The sequence below is a fragment of the Myodes glareolus genome, chromosome 23 (assembly GCF_982192425.1).
Source record: "Myodes glareolus chromosome 23, mMyoGla1.1, whole genome shotgun sequence".
Classification (NCBI taxonomy): domain Eukaryota; kingdom Metazoa; phylum Chordata; class Mammalia; order Rodentia; family Cricetidae; genus Myodes; species Myodes glareolus.
In genome coordinates this window covers 28,404,325-28,423,362 of record NC_142048.1, presented here as the reverse complement: position 1 = coordinate 28,423,362, position 19,038 = coordinate 28,404,325, and the positions used below count along the sequence as shown (strand labels likewise).

Sequence of the window (19,038 nt, the reverse complement as noted above, 5' to 3'; positions counted from 1 at the left end):
AGTCACCTTTCATCCAGCCTCCTGGTTAAGTCTCTACAGAGCTGCAACCTTGATGTTCTCACCCTTGACATCCTTGAGTCCTCCTAGTGCTCTGGATTGGCTTCACCGGAACTAAGAGGCTCAATCTTACTTTGAATAACTTCAGGTATTCTTAAGTATGTTAAGGCTTAAGAACACCCTTCCTTAATGAAGAGCAGGCAGCTGTAAGGTGGTGTCTCTAGTTCCTCCATTGGTGGTTAGGGAACATAAATAGCAACTTAGACTCTTAAAAACTTCAGTGACTATCAAGCAGTATTTGGACGCATTCACTCTACATGGTTCTGGACACAAGAAGACACAAAGCAATTTGACCGATCTTTCTGAAGTTGTCTGCCTGTCACTTAATACGGTAGATAGTGGAAAAACCATTCTCGTTTGAAACTGTTTTCTCCTACTACAAGCTATCCAGCATATGAAAGTGTTTACTTCCCTCTTTTACACATGTCTTTTGTTCTCTTCTCGTGCTTTCCTCTGGGGAGACATATCAGAGATGATGTTGTGTACCAGTTTCCTACAAGATTAAAACCTTCTATCATGGAGGGAAACCCCATAGGGCGTAGGTACTGAAAAGGATATGAAATATAGGATATTTTAAGACAGTGTTTACGGGCAGGTAAGACAACAGGATGCTAAAGGGAGGTGAAACACTTGATCCTACAGGGGCAAGTCACTAAGACAGAACATAAAAAAAAAAAAAACCTCCAAGTAACATCAGGAAGTTCCTAAAACCGACCAGTTTCTCCAGGTCCCACCTTCCCCAAGGATTACATAAGCAGTAAAGACTACTGAGTCACTCTCAAACCAGCCAAGCTGCCTGGAAGAGCTCAGCCCAATTGACACTGCCCCACCTGTTGAGTTACCTGTAGGCTGTGAGGGAGCTGCACACATACACATGCACACACACTTATAAAGATGCAAACTGTGAACATGACAGAAGGCCGTAAAAGAATGAGAATAGTTCTGTTTTCTGTGATCATTCTTTCTGGAAGAATAAATACTGTATGAAGAACAGCCCATGTATGAGAATGCATAAGAACAGTCATGGTGTGATCCCATGACCATATGCAGAAGAACATGCTTCAGCTTTTGACGTCAGGTTGAAAGACATGAGCAAGTCAACTCAATGAGAGTCAAAGCCTTTCTAATCTTAAAGGAAGCCAGCCATATCTGAATGGACAACTTAAGAACTTTTTGTGATTTCCCTTATTTAACATGGAATGTTACTTGGCATGGAGGCAGAACTGAGACAATCATGATATATTGAAACTGTCCTAGGGGAACTGCTTTGAATTAATCAGTTTTTGTTGGCACTTTCCAAAGACAGCTTGAGACTGAATTCCATTCAGACCTGAAGAAATATTTAATATATTAAATTTAAAAATGGTTATAGTTTCATGTCATACTTCACCTCCAATAAAATCTATAAATGTATAACATCATTATATTATAAGTTGTATTATAAATATTAACATCAACTAATGCATAGGATGTATTACTATTGAATTTTTTTAAGTCATGTAACTAAGATTTTTATCAGTTAAGTCTAGAGATTTTTTTAAAAAAATACACAACTTTAAAAGCCACATTTTAAATGGATCTACTCAAACAATGTCATTAAGCTTAAGTAAAACTAGAATGAAAAACTTTGTCTTCTAATCCGTCCTTGGATTTTTTTTTTTAAATTTGGTTCAGTTAAGGATGTATTTTGGCATGTCCATGAGCCCCTAGAGTTTATGTAAAACTTTATGTGTTATGAATGAGTGTATTTTTCTTAGAACCAATAGTTTTTAGCAAATTCCTAAGTGATCTATGACCCAACGTTTTAAAATAGTAGACTTTTCACTATTTAATTAAAAGTGATAGAAAATATGGCTTTAATAAAACCAACAGGTTTCATGACATCAGATAGCTGGAAAATCATGGTTGGCCATAAATAGCAACGGGTACCATTAAAATCTTTACTAGGCAGTATCTAAGAGTTTATATAGGCCTGCTCATTCCATTATCTTTGTGCTAATATTACATAATATTTCTAGCCATCTTATATACCTCAGACACTCCGCACAGCAAAAGACAGAAAAGTAAATGTCCTCTAGGTAAGAAGGGAAATGAGTCTTACTGGTCCATTCATGGAGTTGGATGCACAGCATCACATCTGATGTCATCAGGGATATAGCAGATGCCAACAGAACCCTTTGGTATGTGTCTTTTCTCTCCTTGCTTGGTTGGTTCCTTCCTGGTGTTCAAACTCTTGGGTTTTGTGTAGGCTCAGAGTTCTTAAACCTTTTCTTTTCCCTTCAGTTTCTTTCTCCTTTCTTAAGACTCAATGCCAACGGTAGCTCCAACTAACCTACGTCCACTCTAACCATTGTCAGTGACCAAGTTTTGTTTTCATTTCTTTTTACACATCAGCACCACTGCTAACTGCTAGCATTTTAAAGATACAACTGTTTTTGTATTTCATAGTGAAACCCCTGAGCAGATTTGGTGAGTGGAAAGTGAACAGAAACCCCCTTTCCAAGGAATTGGTTTTAGTTTGATCAACTTAAATAGTAAGTCAGGAAAGAAAATAAAACAAATGGATTTATATTGGGGGACTATTTTGACAGTGGAGAAGCAATAGGAAGAACTGGGCTCCAAGATTTTTCTTGAAAGACATATTCAGCCAAGCAACAGGCAGGTTGATATCATTTCACTGTCATTAGGACAAAACCTGAACGCTGCTAAGGAGGAAGTTCCGTCCTGTCAAGATTTTCTCATCCTTACCCACGCTTACGTTGCATTTCCCCAAATACCCCAGACCCATGTTCTTCACGCCTCCATGCTTTTCCCCATAGTGTGTGTTCAACACCTAACCCATGTAAACGTATTTCCTTCGTGTTTGCACATTAAGCCAATACTTCACCTCCTCTGTCATGGTGTAAAACAAGATACTCTTATTTTGAGTGATTTACCCTTCCTCTCCTGATTCTTTTCCCTCAAACTCAGCTTAAAAATCAGCAGTTAACTGCCAATGTGTTGGAGGCAAATGCTTCACAGACACACAGAGAAAGCACACCAGGTGCCGCGCCCCTCATGCCCATCTCTGACTGCTTTCCACCAACCCAATTTTAACAAGGCAGTGGCTCCAGCCCACTGTCACCTGATGGTCTGGAGCCTTCCCGCCTGCCTCCAGCCCAGGGCCTCTCAGCTTGTTTGTATAAACATCCTTATGCACAGCCTTGCCACACGCTCTCCCGGGACAGACTCTTCCCTGATCAAGCACTCCTCCCAATCTGAGAGTGAGTCCTCCACGGCCATTCTGGCTGAACTACAGCTGGGCAACTCTGACACCACTGATTGCTTGGAGATACCTTTCCCAACCCGGGGTCAGAGAGCTGCCGTGGCAGATGGCATCACCCTAGCAACCCCTGCTGCCACTCACGTAATTATTCTTCCTTCCTTTGCCGCCACCATTTTTTTAAGGTCTGTACTTGTTTGCTAGCTGCGTTTCGTAGCTGCGCATTTTTATCTGCATAGGTGTTGATTAGCAAACCGACTCTCTACCATCTGTTAGAGAAAGCTATTGAGTGCTCCTCACTAAGCCCACCGGTGCTAAAAGTTTTACTGATATTCCCTTCTTACACATAGGTGCTATTTATGGCAATTCTAAAGTGGTCTGCTTCTGACTGTTTTTCTGTGCTATAAAGTGGTTTATTTCTAAGGAACTTATCAGAAATATAAATAAGTCGATTATTATGGTTAAATTATAAAGTCCAAAATGTTTCTAATATTGTAACTTACCATTAATACATGGAAGATGTATTCTCTAAGACATATCACTGTGTCCTGGGTTAATAATAGTTTATGCACTATCTTTCTCCCGTGAGTGATTCTGACCGCATAGCTCTAAGGGTTGTTTTTTGCTGTTTTGATGACTGTCACCTCAGGTGAGCTCTTCTGTCACCATAGGAGAGGATGACGTAAACAGTCTTAGCCCATCTTATAGAAATATAGCCTGAGGTTGTTTTGAGATATTTTTCCTGAACCATCCCAGTTTTGAAATTTATGAAAATGTTTTTCTTTATTATCTCAACAATTTGTCTTTCATTTATGCACTATATAGTTCTCATACACGTGCTATCATGGCCATGTCTATAATTTCATTCAGCGGTCACTGGTCAGTGGATAACGAGTGGCCAAGATGCTGCTCCTTCTTATCACGGAGCTCCTCGGTCAATGAAGAGACTGTGATGTCCATTGCAGGATGCACAGCTTTGAGCATCTGCCAATTCGAGCAGAGAGGGAGAGACTTTCTGAACCCTCATAAACTCTTGATGGGTTCTGTCAAAGGGAAAATACAGTTGTGCTACATAGTTTCCAGATACTGTCACGACACAACACTCTAAACCTTGAATTTGCATACAAGAGAAATGCCACAAGCTATATATATATATTTTTAAATTTCTACAACTACATAAAAATTTAAAGAGTACCTCTTTTCAATTGTTTGGGAGGGTGATTGAGTATTCAAGTGGCTGGATATAAAATTTATTTTCTGGGAATGACCCAACCAAACCCCTGGCCACAGATAACCAGTCTGTAGCCTCAGGTGTGGGTCCCTTCTGTGTCCTAGGTTGGGAAATTTTTTTTTATATCTTTTAATAACTTTAAGGAATTTCATCAGGCCCTTCAGCCAAAAAAGTTCCCTTAGTTAAGGCCCTTTTGGACTGTCACGTATATATACTATCTAGTGTCTGTATGCCATCAGAGGTGTCTGGAACTGAAGGCAGGCCAATTATCAGTTTATTATACATGAACTCTCCAGAAGCTATTACGGAGAATTATTAACTTAATATGATCAAAAAAGTAAATCTGCTTTCAATGTTTATCCTTCTATCTCTAATTGGTGCTTTGGCAGTCATCAGAGTAATTCACATTTCCTTAGTATTATATATAGGTTTGATAGTCCTAATCCAAATATCCAAATTCTATTATTTTTTAAAATTTGAAACATTTTAAGTGTCGACATGACATTGTAAGTTAAAAAATTCCATACCTGACTTCATGTGTGATTAAAAAAAATTTACTTAGAGACTGGAGAAATAGTTCACTGATTCAGAGCACTGGCTCTTAGAGGACCTGCATTCAGTTCCCAGCACCTACATGGAAGCTCACAACCACCTTATGATAGGATCCGATGCCCTCTTTTGGTGTGCAGACATACATGCAGACAAAGTACATGTATGTAGAAAATATAGAAATAAAAAAGCTTCAAGGGCACTGAAATCTTTTTATAAAATTACCTTCAGACTATAAGTATAAATTGTCTATTAAAATAAATTGATTTCATATTTAGACTTGAGATCCATACCTCCCAAAAAAGGTATTTATGAGCACCCCATATCCAAAGCTGTGTGAAGTCTGAAATACTTCTGTCCCTAGGAATTTGGATAAGGGATACTCAGCTGTTATAGAAACCTTAGTTTTTAATAAGAATTATTCTGTATTTTTTACATTCATTATCATAACACATCAAAGTTGATTTAGAAAAAGAGACAAAAAATATTTGTAGCTTGCTCAGCAGAGCTATGTAAAGGTCCTTCCTGTATTCTACACTTACCTAAATGTCTGGTTTGAAAGGTCCTTAACATGGGACTGGTTAGAAAATAAGAGAATTTTTCTAACAGCTTATATTTAGTGCCGTCCTTATAATTGAATATTTATTGATTTTAGGACTTAGTTGATATGACTTTCAAGTAAATTGGCTTTCGTTTGGATCATTATCTCAGAGTGAGGTCATACACATACACTCACTCACCTGTTGTGTTTCATTCTTATGTAGTTGAAATTTATTTTGTTTAAAAAAAAAAGAAGAGTCTGAAAGTTATGAGTCTCTTTGTCTGTGCCTATCTATGCTTATATTACTCATCTGTAATGTTCTTTGAACTAAATATCCTTACTAATGTTTTAACTCACTTGCATGCATTATTCAGTGTGCATAATTCTCAGTGGTATGTATGCTCTGCATAATAGCCCTGACCTGGAGACTCTGATCTAGGCTGGTGCAACTCAGTCCCAGCATGTGTCCTGTGACTCTCTGCTAGGTCATCAATGCCAAGTTGCATGTCTTAACAACCACAAGAGACGCACCATGTGTGACTGTCTCAATGAGAAGCGTCGGGTAGCATTAGAAAATATTCAGATGTAAACAAGTAACTCAGTGTATTAGGAGATCAGAATGCTAAGTAAAGTTGAAGCAAGGAGAAGCCAGTGTTTTGACATCTTGACAATGGTCTACCAGGTATGTGACCGCTAGAATAGCTCATTTCATGATTCATAAACCCGAACACTTGCCTGCTGTGTTAGTTAGTTACCTTGTTTTGGAAACATTAATTCATTAGAGAGCATTCTGACTGAGTTGTGAACCAGCCCCCTCCTCCTGTCAGAGTGCATTCATCTCAAATCCGCCATGTGGAATGATGCCAGGGAGTTGTGACTGCTTAAGTCCAGGTTGTGAGAGCTCAGTTGTCCTCCCCATTTGCCAGTGACCCCTGTTGGTGGCACCCTTAAAATCAGAGCAGTGTGCCTGCTGCCTGACTGCTCTCCCTTTTCCTAACCACTTCAGATGCCCTCATACAACATAAAAGAATGACACATGAAGAATAGGATGGAGAAAATGGAAAACAGCCAAGTACTTTGTCCCTCTGACATCAGTTTTCAAAATTAGTAAAAGCCTTGACGTTGATTACCGTCCTGTGGTTGGAAATTCTTGCTGTCATTTAACGGAGTGACGTTCATAGGGAACTGTGTGCTATAATGGGGTCCATGTGCTTTTCTCAGAGCCAGATAACCATCAATGGCAACTCTGGCGGTGCTGTGAGTCCGGTCAGTTACTATCAAAGGCCATTCTCCCCTTCCGCGTACTCCCTTCCAGCCTCGCTCAACTCCAGCCTTATCATGCAGCATGGCAGGTCGCTTGGTAAGTACTGCAATCATGATTTCCATGCCAACTTTAATATGACAAGATAAGGGAGCTTCTGGGACCCAGAAAACGCTAATGTAGCACTTTTCTATTGAGGTGACTTGTTCCTTTGTGGAAGAATGTTCATTCTAGAATCTTCTTTAGTTATGGCTATAGAAAATTGTTTAACAATTAAAACAGTGTAAAAGGGGATAGGTTACAGTCACACAGTGAGGTCCTGGATCACACTATTATAAACTGCCAAACTGAGGTTCGAAGGTCAGCAGTCAGTACTGAGGCTGGGGGAAGTGAAGGAGAACTCCCTTCAGTGAAGATCCTACAGTTTATAGAAACAAGTTCTTAATCATTTGGAGATTAAAAGTTTGGCAAAGACAAGGCCCTTGGTTCTGAGGGGGTGGGCCAGTGGTTAAGGTCACTTGTTGCTCTCCTAGAATACCCAGGCTCCATTCCCAACACCCAAATGATGGTTTGCAACCTTCCGTGACTCCAGTTTCAAGGGATCTGACACCCTCTTCTGACCTCTGAGGACACCAAGCACACATGTGTACATACATACACATAAGCATAAAATAAATAAATCTAATTTTTTTTTTGTTATACTCCTCCTGCAACAAAACTGATTACTTCCTAAACCATTAAGTGTGACTCTTTGTCCCATTGCTTGCCTTAGTGGACACAGTTTTCCCCAATCTACCAAATAAGATATATAAATACTCAAGCATAGATTGGCCTTGACTTTAGATCTAACCTGTAAGTAGATTTTATAAATGTTTATATGTAAACAATGAACATATAAAAGTTCATTTCAAAACTTTAAGCATATAATTTTGTGGGTCTTGTAAACTCTTTAGAGCCTCCTGGAAAAAGTTTGAGCTACATAAAGATAGAAACATTCTTATGTAGCAAAATAAATTAGCATAGTTTAAAAATAATGTAACAACTATTTCTTAGTTGCTAAAAATTCAATGTAAAAATTCCAAACCTTGTTTGAAAAATCTTACCAAACTGAACCATTGTGGGATGTTAGGATGGAAACCATTTTCATGACCTTGAGAACCTAGAAAGTTTTCAGAAGAACAGAGCAGAAAGGACGCCCAGGAGTGTATACACCTACATGAACCTCTCAAAAAGAGAGGGACCATCTTGCAAACACTACAGATCAGCAACAGAGATAAAAATCTAGAACACAGGACTGTACACCATTCCGTAGTTGGTAGCAAATCCCTTTCCCATGTCTCACATTGACTCTGAACTGAACGACTATGATACCACAGGCTTACTAAAGAACACTTCATGTCGATTTCAAGCCCACTCATGGTAGAATTCAGCTTCCATGGTCAACAAAACTTCACTAAGGTTTTAATAGTCATGGGACTCATTAAAGAAGTCTCAGTATACTTGGGCCTCTTCTAATGCTGCTCCAGGGAGCCATTTCTGAAGCTCGTAATGATCTCCTTTCAGACTGTGAGAAAGGGGAGCTTGCTTGTGCCAAATTCCTCTCTTTGACAACCAGTCCACAGCTCAGTTTTATAAGAGGCTCCACTATTTCAAGATTTTGTGATGCAATTATGCATTATTATACCTGAAAATGAAACTTTCTAAATTATTTCGGCCATTCCTAAAAAATCATTAAATGTGACTCTTTATCCCATTGCCTGTCTTAGTGAACAGTTTTCCCCAGTTTACCAAATAAAAAAATATATAAATACTCAAGTATAGACGGGCTTTGACTTTAGACCTAACCAGTGAGTAGATTTTACACATAAGCTGTTTAACATGGAAAGAAATTTCCTGTATAAACATTGAACAACTTCCAGTTGGCCAAGGCAATGATGCCAGTGGAATTTACAAGTCCACTCTGCCCTAGGTGAACTTCAGCTTTAGTCAAAGACAAAGAATCACAAACACAACAGTCTATGGGCCATATAAGAGAAATACAAAAAGACTTTGCTTTCATCGCGCAAGCTGCATGTTTGTATGGTCATATGAATTGTCCGTGAAGACAGACTTGATACTGTTTCTTAGGCTAGGACCAGGGCACCTTCTGGGTGTTCAGAAGAGTCTGGCTGCTGACAAAAATCCTAGCATTGTGGCTATCTCATCAAGGCCTTTGAGGAATTAAAATAAAAAAAGTCAACCAGGGTGAAGTGACGCACTGTGATTCGTTTAGAACAGCTTGGGGAGATGGGATTTGTATGACCAACCAATGACACATGAGGCACTTCAGTTCCACTCAATTCAAAAGTGCCTTGAAAAGCTTTTGAAATTGAAAATGACTGTAATTATAGCAGTTATAACGATATAATGGATATCAATCTAGCGAGAACATAACACTAAATACCCATGTGAAAATGAGTCAACCTTAAAAGGCTTTTTTTGGTGATACTTTACGTGTTCTGCCTGGAAAACACATTCATATGTATAACATAAAGTTCATTATGCTATCTATACATGATATAAATATTGTAAAGCATAGATATGTAAGAAAATGAACTCCACACACATATATATGAATATATAAATATAATCAGCAAATGCTAGCCTGAAACATAAGACTTATTCAGCTTTCACAGAGAACTCAAAAACAGGCCAGCTAAAGCAGGTCACGCAAAGCCTAAATGAAGACTCAGTCCTGTTCACCAAGTTCTGAAATTTCACAACAGCAGTCACATCACTATTGTATGATGTGCCCACCAATAATGTTGTTTTTTTCCAAAACTATATTTTTAACTTAGGATGAGTAGACTAGGTCATATATATGGTCTCTGTTACCCCTGAGAGTATTCCAGACATTCATAATATTAACATGAGGATGGAATTTTGTTAAGTCTCATGTAACTTAAATCCTTAGGACAATTGTCCGGCTCAAAGGATAAAAAGTCATGACATGGGTATTTTCCTAAAGCCAACAATATTAAATAAATATTATTAAATAAATTCAATACATTGTAATCACTCAAAAGCACTTATTTACCCATAAGCTTTCACTTGCTACTGTATGTCTAGATCTAAAAAAAATAAAAAATAAAAATAAAAAAAACACCTAAATTTTATTTTCAATTTCTTTTTACGGAATCATTCTTTAGCTCAATAAGCCTATTGCTTCTCAAAAGTTACCTCTGATTCCTTCCTCATACGGCAGTCAGCAGCTTCACAAGAGTCATGTGTGAGTAACCACCTAAGGACATTTATAAAGGTGACTCTTGTCCCCCCTCATCCTAACCCTCCAAGAGTACTACAAGGGAAGTGAGGTAGGGCATGCTCAGTGGTCCCCCCCAACGTGGCTGCCCACATCATTCAGCCCATCCTCTTCCTCTTACCCTTCTTTGTAAAATGGTGAGGTCTTTCTGAATGAGATGGCGTAGATATGTTAAAAGGCAAAGAGCTAAAACTGTGGGGTTTATTGTGGGTGGCCATCAATGTACAAGAGCCACCATTAATTTATAGTCTGTGTGCGCATCCGGGATGCGCCCTCTCACTGTGTTTCCTCCACAGATTCTGCAGAGACCTATTCCCAGCATGCCCAGTCTCTGGACGGCACCATGGGAGGCTCCATCCCACTCTACAGATCCTCAGAGGAAGAGAAGAGAGTGACAGTTATCAAAGCCCCGCATTACCCAGGGATTGGCCCCGTGGACGAGTCCGGCATCCCCACAGCCATTAGAACGGTAAGCCATGCCAGCACGTGTGTCCTTCCGGGTCTGCCCATGAACTTCACAAAGGGTGGATTGTGCATGCTGTCATGCATTCCTAGGGTCTTATAGCATGACGGTTGTCCTCTGAGCCATCGGAGCTCCCATGAATGCCAGGCTGTGTGGCAGAGAGAGGAAACTGCGGAGGGACGACAACTACGCAATCTTGTTTTCCGTTTGAACTGGAAATCATGAAACTGTGGGTTTTGTTAAATAGCAACACTCCACTTTTAACTTTCTATCAAGGAGAGGTGAGCCTAGAGAGGAAAAGGGGAAAGGGGCGAAGTGAGTAGGTCCTTTTTTACAGCATCCAATTCCCACATGCACTGTAAAAAGACAAGCGACTTGTTTCTCAAAATGGATGTGAGTTCACGCCAAGGGATGGGTAACTGTCAACTGGGGCTTGGGAGGTGAGATGATTGGAGGAAAGGGAGGTAATATCATGGGAAGGAAAAACTGCCTGTGGGGGAAAAAAAAGGAACATTTGCATGCCCTCCTCTGCTGAGCTGCTGCGAGCTCCCTGGATGATAAGTCAAAGTGTTGAGGGCATTTTTTTTTTAGTCTTTAAACTCTGCCAAAGCGTTACTCAGTGTGCCGGGGCAGCCCTTTCTGGCAATGCTCCGGAGCAGCAGAGCCTAGGCAGGCAGCTGTGTGCTGACCACGTCCATTGCAAGAGGAGGTCTGTGGTAGCAGAGGAAGGAAGACCTGGGAAGCCAGGATGAGAGCCACGGCGTCTTTGCAGGTGAACTTGGTGGGGGTGAGAGGAGGGAGCGCCAGCTACATGGACGTTGCCTGTGTGCCCACATAAATGGCTGAGATGCTGCCAAGAGCAGCGTCTCCTGAGTGGAAACACGGGAACCAGGGACAGTAAGGGACCTAGCAAAAGAATGGGCAGGATATCAGGAGAGATGCAATGGTGAGACAGGAAACATTTGAAAACGGTGAAAGATGAAGTATGAGCTGTTTTTTGAGTTTGCAGTGATCGTGTTTTATATACAGAAATGAGTTCAGAATTGATTATTCTTGGCTTCAGTATTGTAGCTGAAGCCAAAAAGAAGTATATCTGTATAGCATACGCTTGGAATTTAGACTTCTCAGATTGTTGTGGATGTTGAATGTGACTATTAAAGCTCAAAAAAAAATCTGTGTTGAAATGATGATGGCCATATTTTAGGGCTTGTGACTAATCCACTCCGTTTAATGACAGTTGTATGTTTCTGATGGCAGTGTTTGAACATTTGTTTTCCTTTCAGAATTTCTGACTCAAAATGACTAAATTTGAATTTTCCCATGGTAATGAGGGGATAATGACTCAGACAGGAAGGGTGTCATGGATTATGCCTGTTAGCCCTTGAGACACAGTATACAGAAAGCCTAAGAGGTCATTGCTTTCTGTGCAGTTACAGATGCTGTCTGGGAGATTCTATCTAAAACCTTCAGATGTGTTTTTAAGTTAGTAAATGGTAGGTAAAAATGGACATTTAATGTGATCCATTCTTTTTCATCGGTAGATTTTTAATCTGTCATGTTTGACTCGCAAGTCTTTGTTAGGTTTTTAAAGAAAAATCTAAGATGTTGGAGATGATAAACAAAACTCAATTAATATTATAAAAGGTTTATATGACCTATTGCCAAATTATAAGCAGCCATATATGTCCGCTAAGTAGGTGATGTGAATTTCCCTTCCAGAAAATTGAAAGTGAATTATTAGCCACTGCAAAAGTTCCTTAAAAGGAGCCCTGGTTTTTTTTTTTTTTTCTGTATAACTTGCTCAGACCTTTAAAACTGTACAAGAGGGATCCTGCTCATGTTTACTACTCTGCAGCCTTACAAATCACACATCCAAGTATAGATCTGTATTTATAAATCTTGAATCCTGCCGTCCCTGGGCCAAGAATATCCAAGGTTATTTTCTTTCCTCATTCTTATAGAAAGTAACGATGATCAGACTCAAATTGCTTTAGCTTCCTGCTCAGTATGCACATGTAAACCAGCACTGACTCCACGTGCCATGTTGGGGTATCCTCCTAGGTAACTGTTACCATGGCAACAGAATATCATGAAGTGGTCCAGGAACTGTTGAGAAGAATAACTCAATACTTGCTACTTTTGAGTTCTTGGGATGGAGGGAGAGCATCCCTTCTCCTGTGGCTGGGATGTGTACATCAGCCTTTTCCTGCCAAAAACTTCAAAACAGTAACACAAATCTCCAGGGCTCTGAGCCCACGAGACTGTGTACGAAGCCTGGCTAGTTAAGAGGCATGCAAGCTTTCTTTCTCCTAATCCAAACGTAATAGTTGTCTGGCTTTTGTAGAGGTTCCAGGACCAAAAGTAGAATAGGATTATTATTGTGTTATATGTAGAAAATGGCTTTTTAAAAAATGTCTGCATGTGAAATTAGTGTACAGTGCTGATATTTCATGACTAGAAGAAGGTGGAAGTTGAAGCCTATTTTGAAAAGGCCATGGATGACGGCTGGGCAGGAGTTAGGGAGTCTATGCAAAATGCTTCTGAAGGACACATCCAAAAGTAAACCTCCCAAGTATGGACTTCAGCATTCATAGTCTCGGTGTGAGACACAACATGCTCCCAGATGGCATTGGCAAAAGGAACGGAAGTGCTCACAGAACTTCTTTTAGGAAGGGACATTGACTTTGCAAGTCTCTGCTTCACCAGCCTCACAGTCTCTCTGCCAGCTGACTGGGCATTTCTTGGCTTCTCTGTACTCACCATATAAAGCTAGCAGATGGCATAACTGTGGGATCCTGCCTGATATAGGCCCTCTGGCAAGTGCAGACAACAATGCTGTCTGTCACGATGCATTGCCATATACAGCAATACAACTTCCTTATTCAGCCTCCCCGTCCCCATTGGCTGCATCCAGGTATAGTGAGAAACTATTTTTATGCACAGTTGTATGTTCCTTTTGTGCTTGTGGCTTTAATAGCGTAAAAGTAAGACAGAAACAAAGCGTAATGAAAGAGGGGCCTGCCGTCAGAAATGTAAATGACCCCTAAAGATATTCCATCAAATATTTTGAGTGTATGTATATATATATATATATATATATATATATATATATATTTTTGTGTGTATGCATGTATGTGGACACGTGTACCTGTGTGCCTGGGTGTGCACAGAGAAGCTAGCAGTCAAAACTGGGTATATTCTTCAATTGCTGCCCAGTCTTTCTCACCAAACCCAGAACTATTTTCTGCCTCCTCAGAGCTGGGATTACAGGAGCCCACTTCCATGCCCAGCTTTTTATGTGGGTGCTGGAAACAGGAGCCCAGGTTCTCATACTTACATGGCAGGTACCTCACTGACTTAAGCCTTGGCCCCCATGTTCCATTATTCTGTTTGAACCAGCAAACAGCAGATTCCTGCCTCTTTGTAGATAATCCCCCCCACACACACACACTAGTTCCTATCATTTGGCCATATATTTAATCAATGATGCCTTCAAGCACCCATTGTAGAAGAAGCTTACAATGCATATGTGATTCTCAACAAAACAGATGTTCATTTACATGTCTAGTGACTGTCAGAATTGTCTACTTCCAGAACTCAAAATAAATGTAAGCACTGCCTAACAGTTTCTAGGTGAAAAAATTCAATGACCACATATATAAAAGTCAGAATATAAAATGTCAAATACTTTCCACTCTTACAAGTCCTAACTAATGCTTTGTTGTTGTTGTTTTAAATTCTACCCTCTCCTATATTACATCCGGACCCAACCTCAGTTTCCCCTCCCCAAACAGATGTTCCCCCACTGGTTTCCCAGGGACATCAACCAAGCACAGCATATTCTAACAAATATTTTAAATCAGGGCCACGACCTTGGAAAAATCAGATGTTTTTAAGTTGCCTGTGCACAGACAGAATGGTTAACTTCTGGTCCAACTAGCTCTGATAAAGTCGAGATGAAGATCTTGCTGAGCAAATTGCTGCGCTGCAGTTAGAAAAAAGAATGTACATTTTCACAGACTGTAAGACAGAGTTGCATCCCATAGGTTCACTCAGCATTTCACTCCACAGGTGTTGGAGTTTCCCCGCTGCCTTTAGTTAACGAGATCTGTTATAGTGGAAGGACTACTCTAAGGCCCTTAACACACATTGTGAGAGACCCTGACTCAGAAGAATAAGGCACAGAGTCAAAGAGGGGGCTGTTTGACATCTATCTCTAGCTACTGCTTGCTTGCAGGGGCATGCATACCTGTGCACACAAGCATATGCCCCCCACACACACCCAAAGAAAAGAAGAGATGCATAGCTTTCTCAGATCCCAACTTCCAGGAAGCATTAACTAGCAACTAAAGGCTCCAAGGTTCAAAGGTTGTTTAATGACTGGACATTAATTTCCTATCACACCTAAAGCCTGGCATGCCTACAGAATGCCTACACTCACAGAGTTTATAATTTAGCAAGGCAAAAGTTATGTGTACTTTTATGTCTTGTCATAGATGTTTTAAAATCTAATCATAGCTGCACACATGCGTGTACATACACACACAGATAGTCTATGACTTTGCATTGTCTGATAAATTCAGTATTTTTGTTACTTAGACTAGTAAATACTAATTTTGTCTTCATTGAAGCTGATCAGAGTATCTACCACTTGAGTCAAAAATATCCCCTAGCTAATTTTTAAATGTCTTCACAGAACACTCAATAGAAAATTTTAAGAATAATGATACGGAATAGGGAAATGGATCTGTTGGATGCTTGCGGGGCAAGCATGAGGATCTGAATTCCATGCCTAGCACCCACATAGAAAGCAGCATGATGGCACACATTGGTAACCCCAGAACTGGAGGGTGGAGACAGAAGGCTCCCTGGGGCTGCCCTACCCACATTGGTAAGGCCTAGGTCCCAGGGAAACTCTATCAAAAACCAGGATCACTTCCTGAGGAACAATATCTAAGACTGTCTGTAGTAAGGAGGTCGGTAGCTTGTTCCTGGCTGCTTAGCCCCAAAATAATCACACAGAAACTATAATCTGTGTATCACCACGCGACTGTGCCTTACAACCGGCTAAAGTTCTGGCGTCTGTCTCCAGCAGGGCTACATGGCTTCTCTCGGACTCTGCCTTCTCTCTCCCAGCATTCAGCTTAGTTTTTCCTGCCTAGTCTGTTTCCCTATAGGTCTGCTATAGACCCAAAGAAGTTTCTTTATTTATCAAATGGTAATTACAGCATACAGAGGGAAATCCCACATCAACTGTCCTCTGCCCTATACACACACACACACACACACACACACACACACACACACACACACAGTAATAAGCTGGTCCCATGGTTTTATCCATTTAATCCCAGGACATGATAGACTGAGGTGGACAGATCATGAGTTAAAGGCCAGTTCAGGATACATAGGGAAGCCCTGCTTCAGACATATATATATGTACTACTACTACTAATAATAATAGTAATAATAATAACAAGAGGCTGAACTTTCATCCAATACTCACTATCTACTACTGGGCACAGCTGAATTGAATAAATAAAACCATACCACAGAATGTTCCAATTCAGTAAATGTGAGATACCCTGCTTACAAACTGTGTAAATAGGATAAATTGCTGAAATTGCCATGAAATCATATAGAAATGCAAACCTACTGTTGGAAATATCGAATAGTATCAGTGAAGACCTCCCCCTGGGGTGGTGATGTGATGGTGTGAGGTCTCAGATTGGGGGTCTGGGACCGAGGCAGATTTATTATAAGAGTTATAACATCGTAAGCAGTCTTGCAGAGGTTCTGAAGACAGGCCAGGCCCACAAGGTTAGAGTCTTCAGGGAGAAAAGGCAGTCCCATGCCACACAGTGATGGGTAGCCCATAGCACGTGCTTGCAGTCAAGTGGTCTCAGATACTTGGCAGCAGGATAAGGGGGAAAGATTCGAACCTTGGTAATGTCAGGCCAGCATTCAGAATGTGCCACCCGGAGCCCCTGATTACTTAGGGTGTGAGGTAAGCTACTTTGGGGGCAGTGAGAATTGTAGACTCATGGTCACAGTAGGATGTCTGTCCTTTATATCAGCTGGGAGGGTAAAGAGAGAGGCAGCAGCTGAATCATTAAACCCAAAGCTAACAGATAGGGATGGTAATTCTCTGATGTTCTCTTTGACAGACAGTCGACCGGCCGAAGGACTGGTACAAGACAATGTTCAAGCAAATTCACATGGTCCACAAGCCGGGTATGTATGTTCCTCTGTGTTTTGTCTTGTTATTTTTTTTTAATCAAGCGCTTATGAGTTGAAGGATATATACTCAGTTTTATCTAGACTTGCATCACACAAAAACATCAAGACCCCAGTAAACTTGATGACCCCTTTTTTACAGCATGTCTCCTAGTCTCCCTTTACCCCTAAATCACAGATGTGTGCCTCTCCTGAACCATGAGCTACCAAGAAGCCTCCTTAGAGATGTCCTTGGAGTTCACCAGGTGTTCTACTCTTAGCCCTCTGTCCATCTCTGTCGACATGCACACTGGGGCACTGTACCCTTCTGCTCCTGTCTGCCCAGGCCTGTTTCTTACCAGAAGAGCAAGCGTAGTGGCTTCTCCTGATTCCCACTCAGTACCATTGATGAGAGACCTTAAAACACTTTGTGATGCAGCTGACACTGAATCTGCCTAGGGACATAGGGACAAGGGACCAGTTCTGCATGTATGACCAGGGCAGAAAGGTACATTGCTTTGTAGACAAGAAGGTCACTCCGCAGAGCCCCAGAGTACAATGTTTGGAAATACAAAGTGCTATTATATGCTAGAAAAAAATATTGATTGCTTTTTTTTTTTTTATGCTGGTGTGTTTCTGTCATTTCTCTGACCTTCTGCCGTCTTGGCGACAAGGTGGCAGAATCTGGATTATCATGTTTATGTTTCGTTTTCTAGATGAGGACACAGACATGTATAATACTCCTTACACATACAACGCAGGTAGGACGGCTCTCCTCGCTGGCGATGACCAGTCACACTCCACTGTGGGGAAGAACCCCAGTCCTTCGTCATACCACCCCACCCCATGCTGTCAGTCCCTGTGATGAGGGGGAGGCCTTGCTTCCTTCCTCAGAGCATGCCTAACAACAGATTGATCCTTTCTCCTGGAAATGAGAACTAACACTGTTCCACATCCGTCATCACCCCCCCCTCCGTCCCCCTCCCTCCCCGTCCCCCCCCCCCCCCCGCCCGGTGGTTTATTCTCAACTTCAAGAATGTTTAACCACACAGTGCAGGGCCAGGGTGAAAGAACAGACTGTGGCCCGGTTACACAACAAAATAAAGATCTTTTTATCAGCAGAAAGGGTGATTATAATTGCATAAGACCTCGCAGATAGTATTCCCCCCAAAACAAGTCAAGCGAAGTGTTTTACGACCATGTCCAGGCTCTTGCGCCAAAATGGAACCATTCATTGAAAGCCGGTGAAAGCCTCGCTCTTGGCTGGGCCTCTTTTCTGACTCAGAGTTGCCAGTGCTCACAATGGAATGACTTCAGCTCTGGACATTCCGCATGGATCTGAATGTGCTGGTTTCTTGTGGAGTGGTCTTCATGTCGTGTGAGAGACCCCTAAGCTATGCCCCCTTTCATCAGTTTTTCCTCATGAAATTCCACCCGACCTAGCCTTAGCCCATAAATGAGCCATAGCTCATTTAGGGTCCTCTTGTCACCCAAACAGAAAACTCCATGAGACTCCCCCGCTTCCTAAAACCTGATGGCCAGCAACCAGTCCTTTAACTGAGTGATTCCACTACTCAACGACAAAGATGAATGAGAAAGAAAATTGAAAGAAAAAAAGTCATGCTGGTGACTTCTGGTGACCTCTGAGTTAGAGTCTGGATCCCCATCCCCCTATTATTTCAGAAAGTCCATTAAAATGAATACTCCCATCCTGTCCTGTTACACCAAACTTGCCTCTGTGAGTCACCTCACAAGTTGAAGTGACTGTGGAGGTAACCCCAAAACACTTCAGTGCAGGTATTGCCCAAGTAGCTTCTCACGGAGACAAACACATGCTGACCTGGAAGAGACGTAGTCAAGCACAGACAGACTAAGGCCAAGAGTGAGACTCTGAGAAACTCAGAATTTTTATATACTTTTAAATATTAAAATGGGTCTGTCTCGCTGGTAATTAATAAGCTGAAGTTCAGTTATGTTACCCTGTAAAGGCCGGGGAATTTTATCATCCAGTCAGCCAACAAAACGCCTATAACCTCCTCTAATACCCAAGAGCTTTGTGTCTTGCATGCCACTCCTGCCGCCCTCTTCTACCCACCAGAGCCAATCCTTCAAGCCCAACTCTGGTCCCAGGAGATCCGTAATGCATTCTCTGTCTCC

At 41.2% G+C, this 19,038-nt stretch overlaps 1 protein-coding gene across 38 annotated transcripts in view; it reads left to right on the top strand.

The window, feature by feature from the left end:
- Sorbs2 (sorbin and SH3 domain containing 2) overlaps positions 1 to 19,038 on the top strand; it is a 90,236-nt gene that overhangs the window by 14,972 nt on the left and 56,226 nt on the right. For 25 of the 38 annotated variants that reach the window (XM_048455657.3, XM_087900762.1, XM_048455654.3 and 22 more), the window contains 4 exons: positions 6,862 to 7,000; positions 10,499 to 10,671; positions 16,833 to 16,899; positions 17,598 to 17,642. In XM_048455657.3, coding sequence (XP_048311614.3) covers positions 6,862 to 7,000; positions 10,499 to 10,671; positions 16,833 to 16,899; positions 17,598 to 17,642 — 424 coding nt within the window. Of the gene's footprint in view, positions 1 to 6,861; positions 7,001 to 10,498; positions 10,672 to 11,277; positions 11,438 to 16,832; positions 16,900 to 17,597; positions 17,643 to 19,038 lie in introns of those variants that run through there. The other 13 variants (XM_048455649.3, XM_048455658.3, XM_048455656.3 and 10 more) reach the window with 6 other exon arrangements.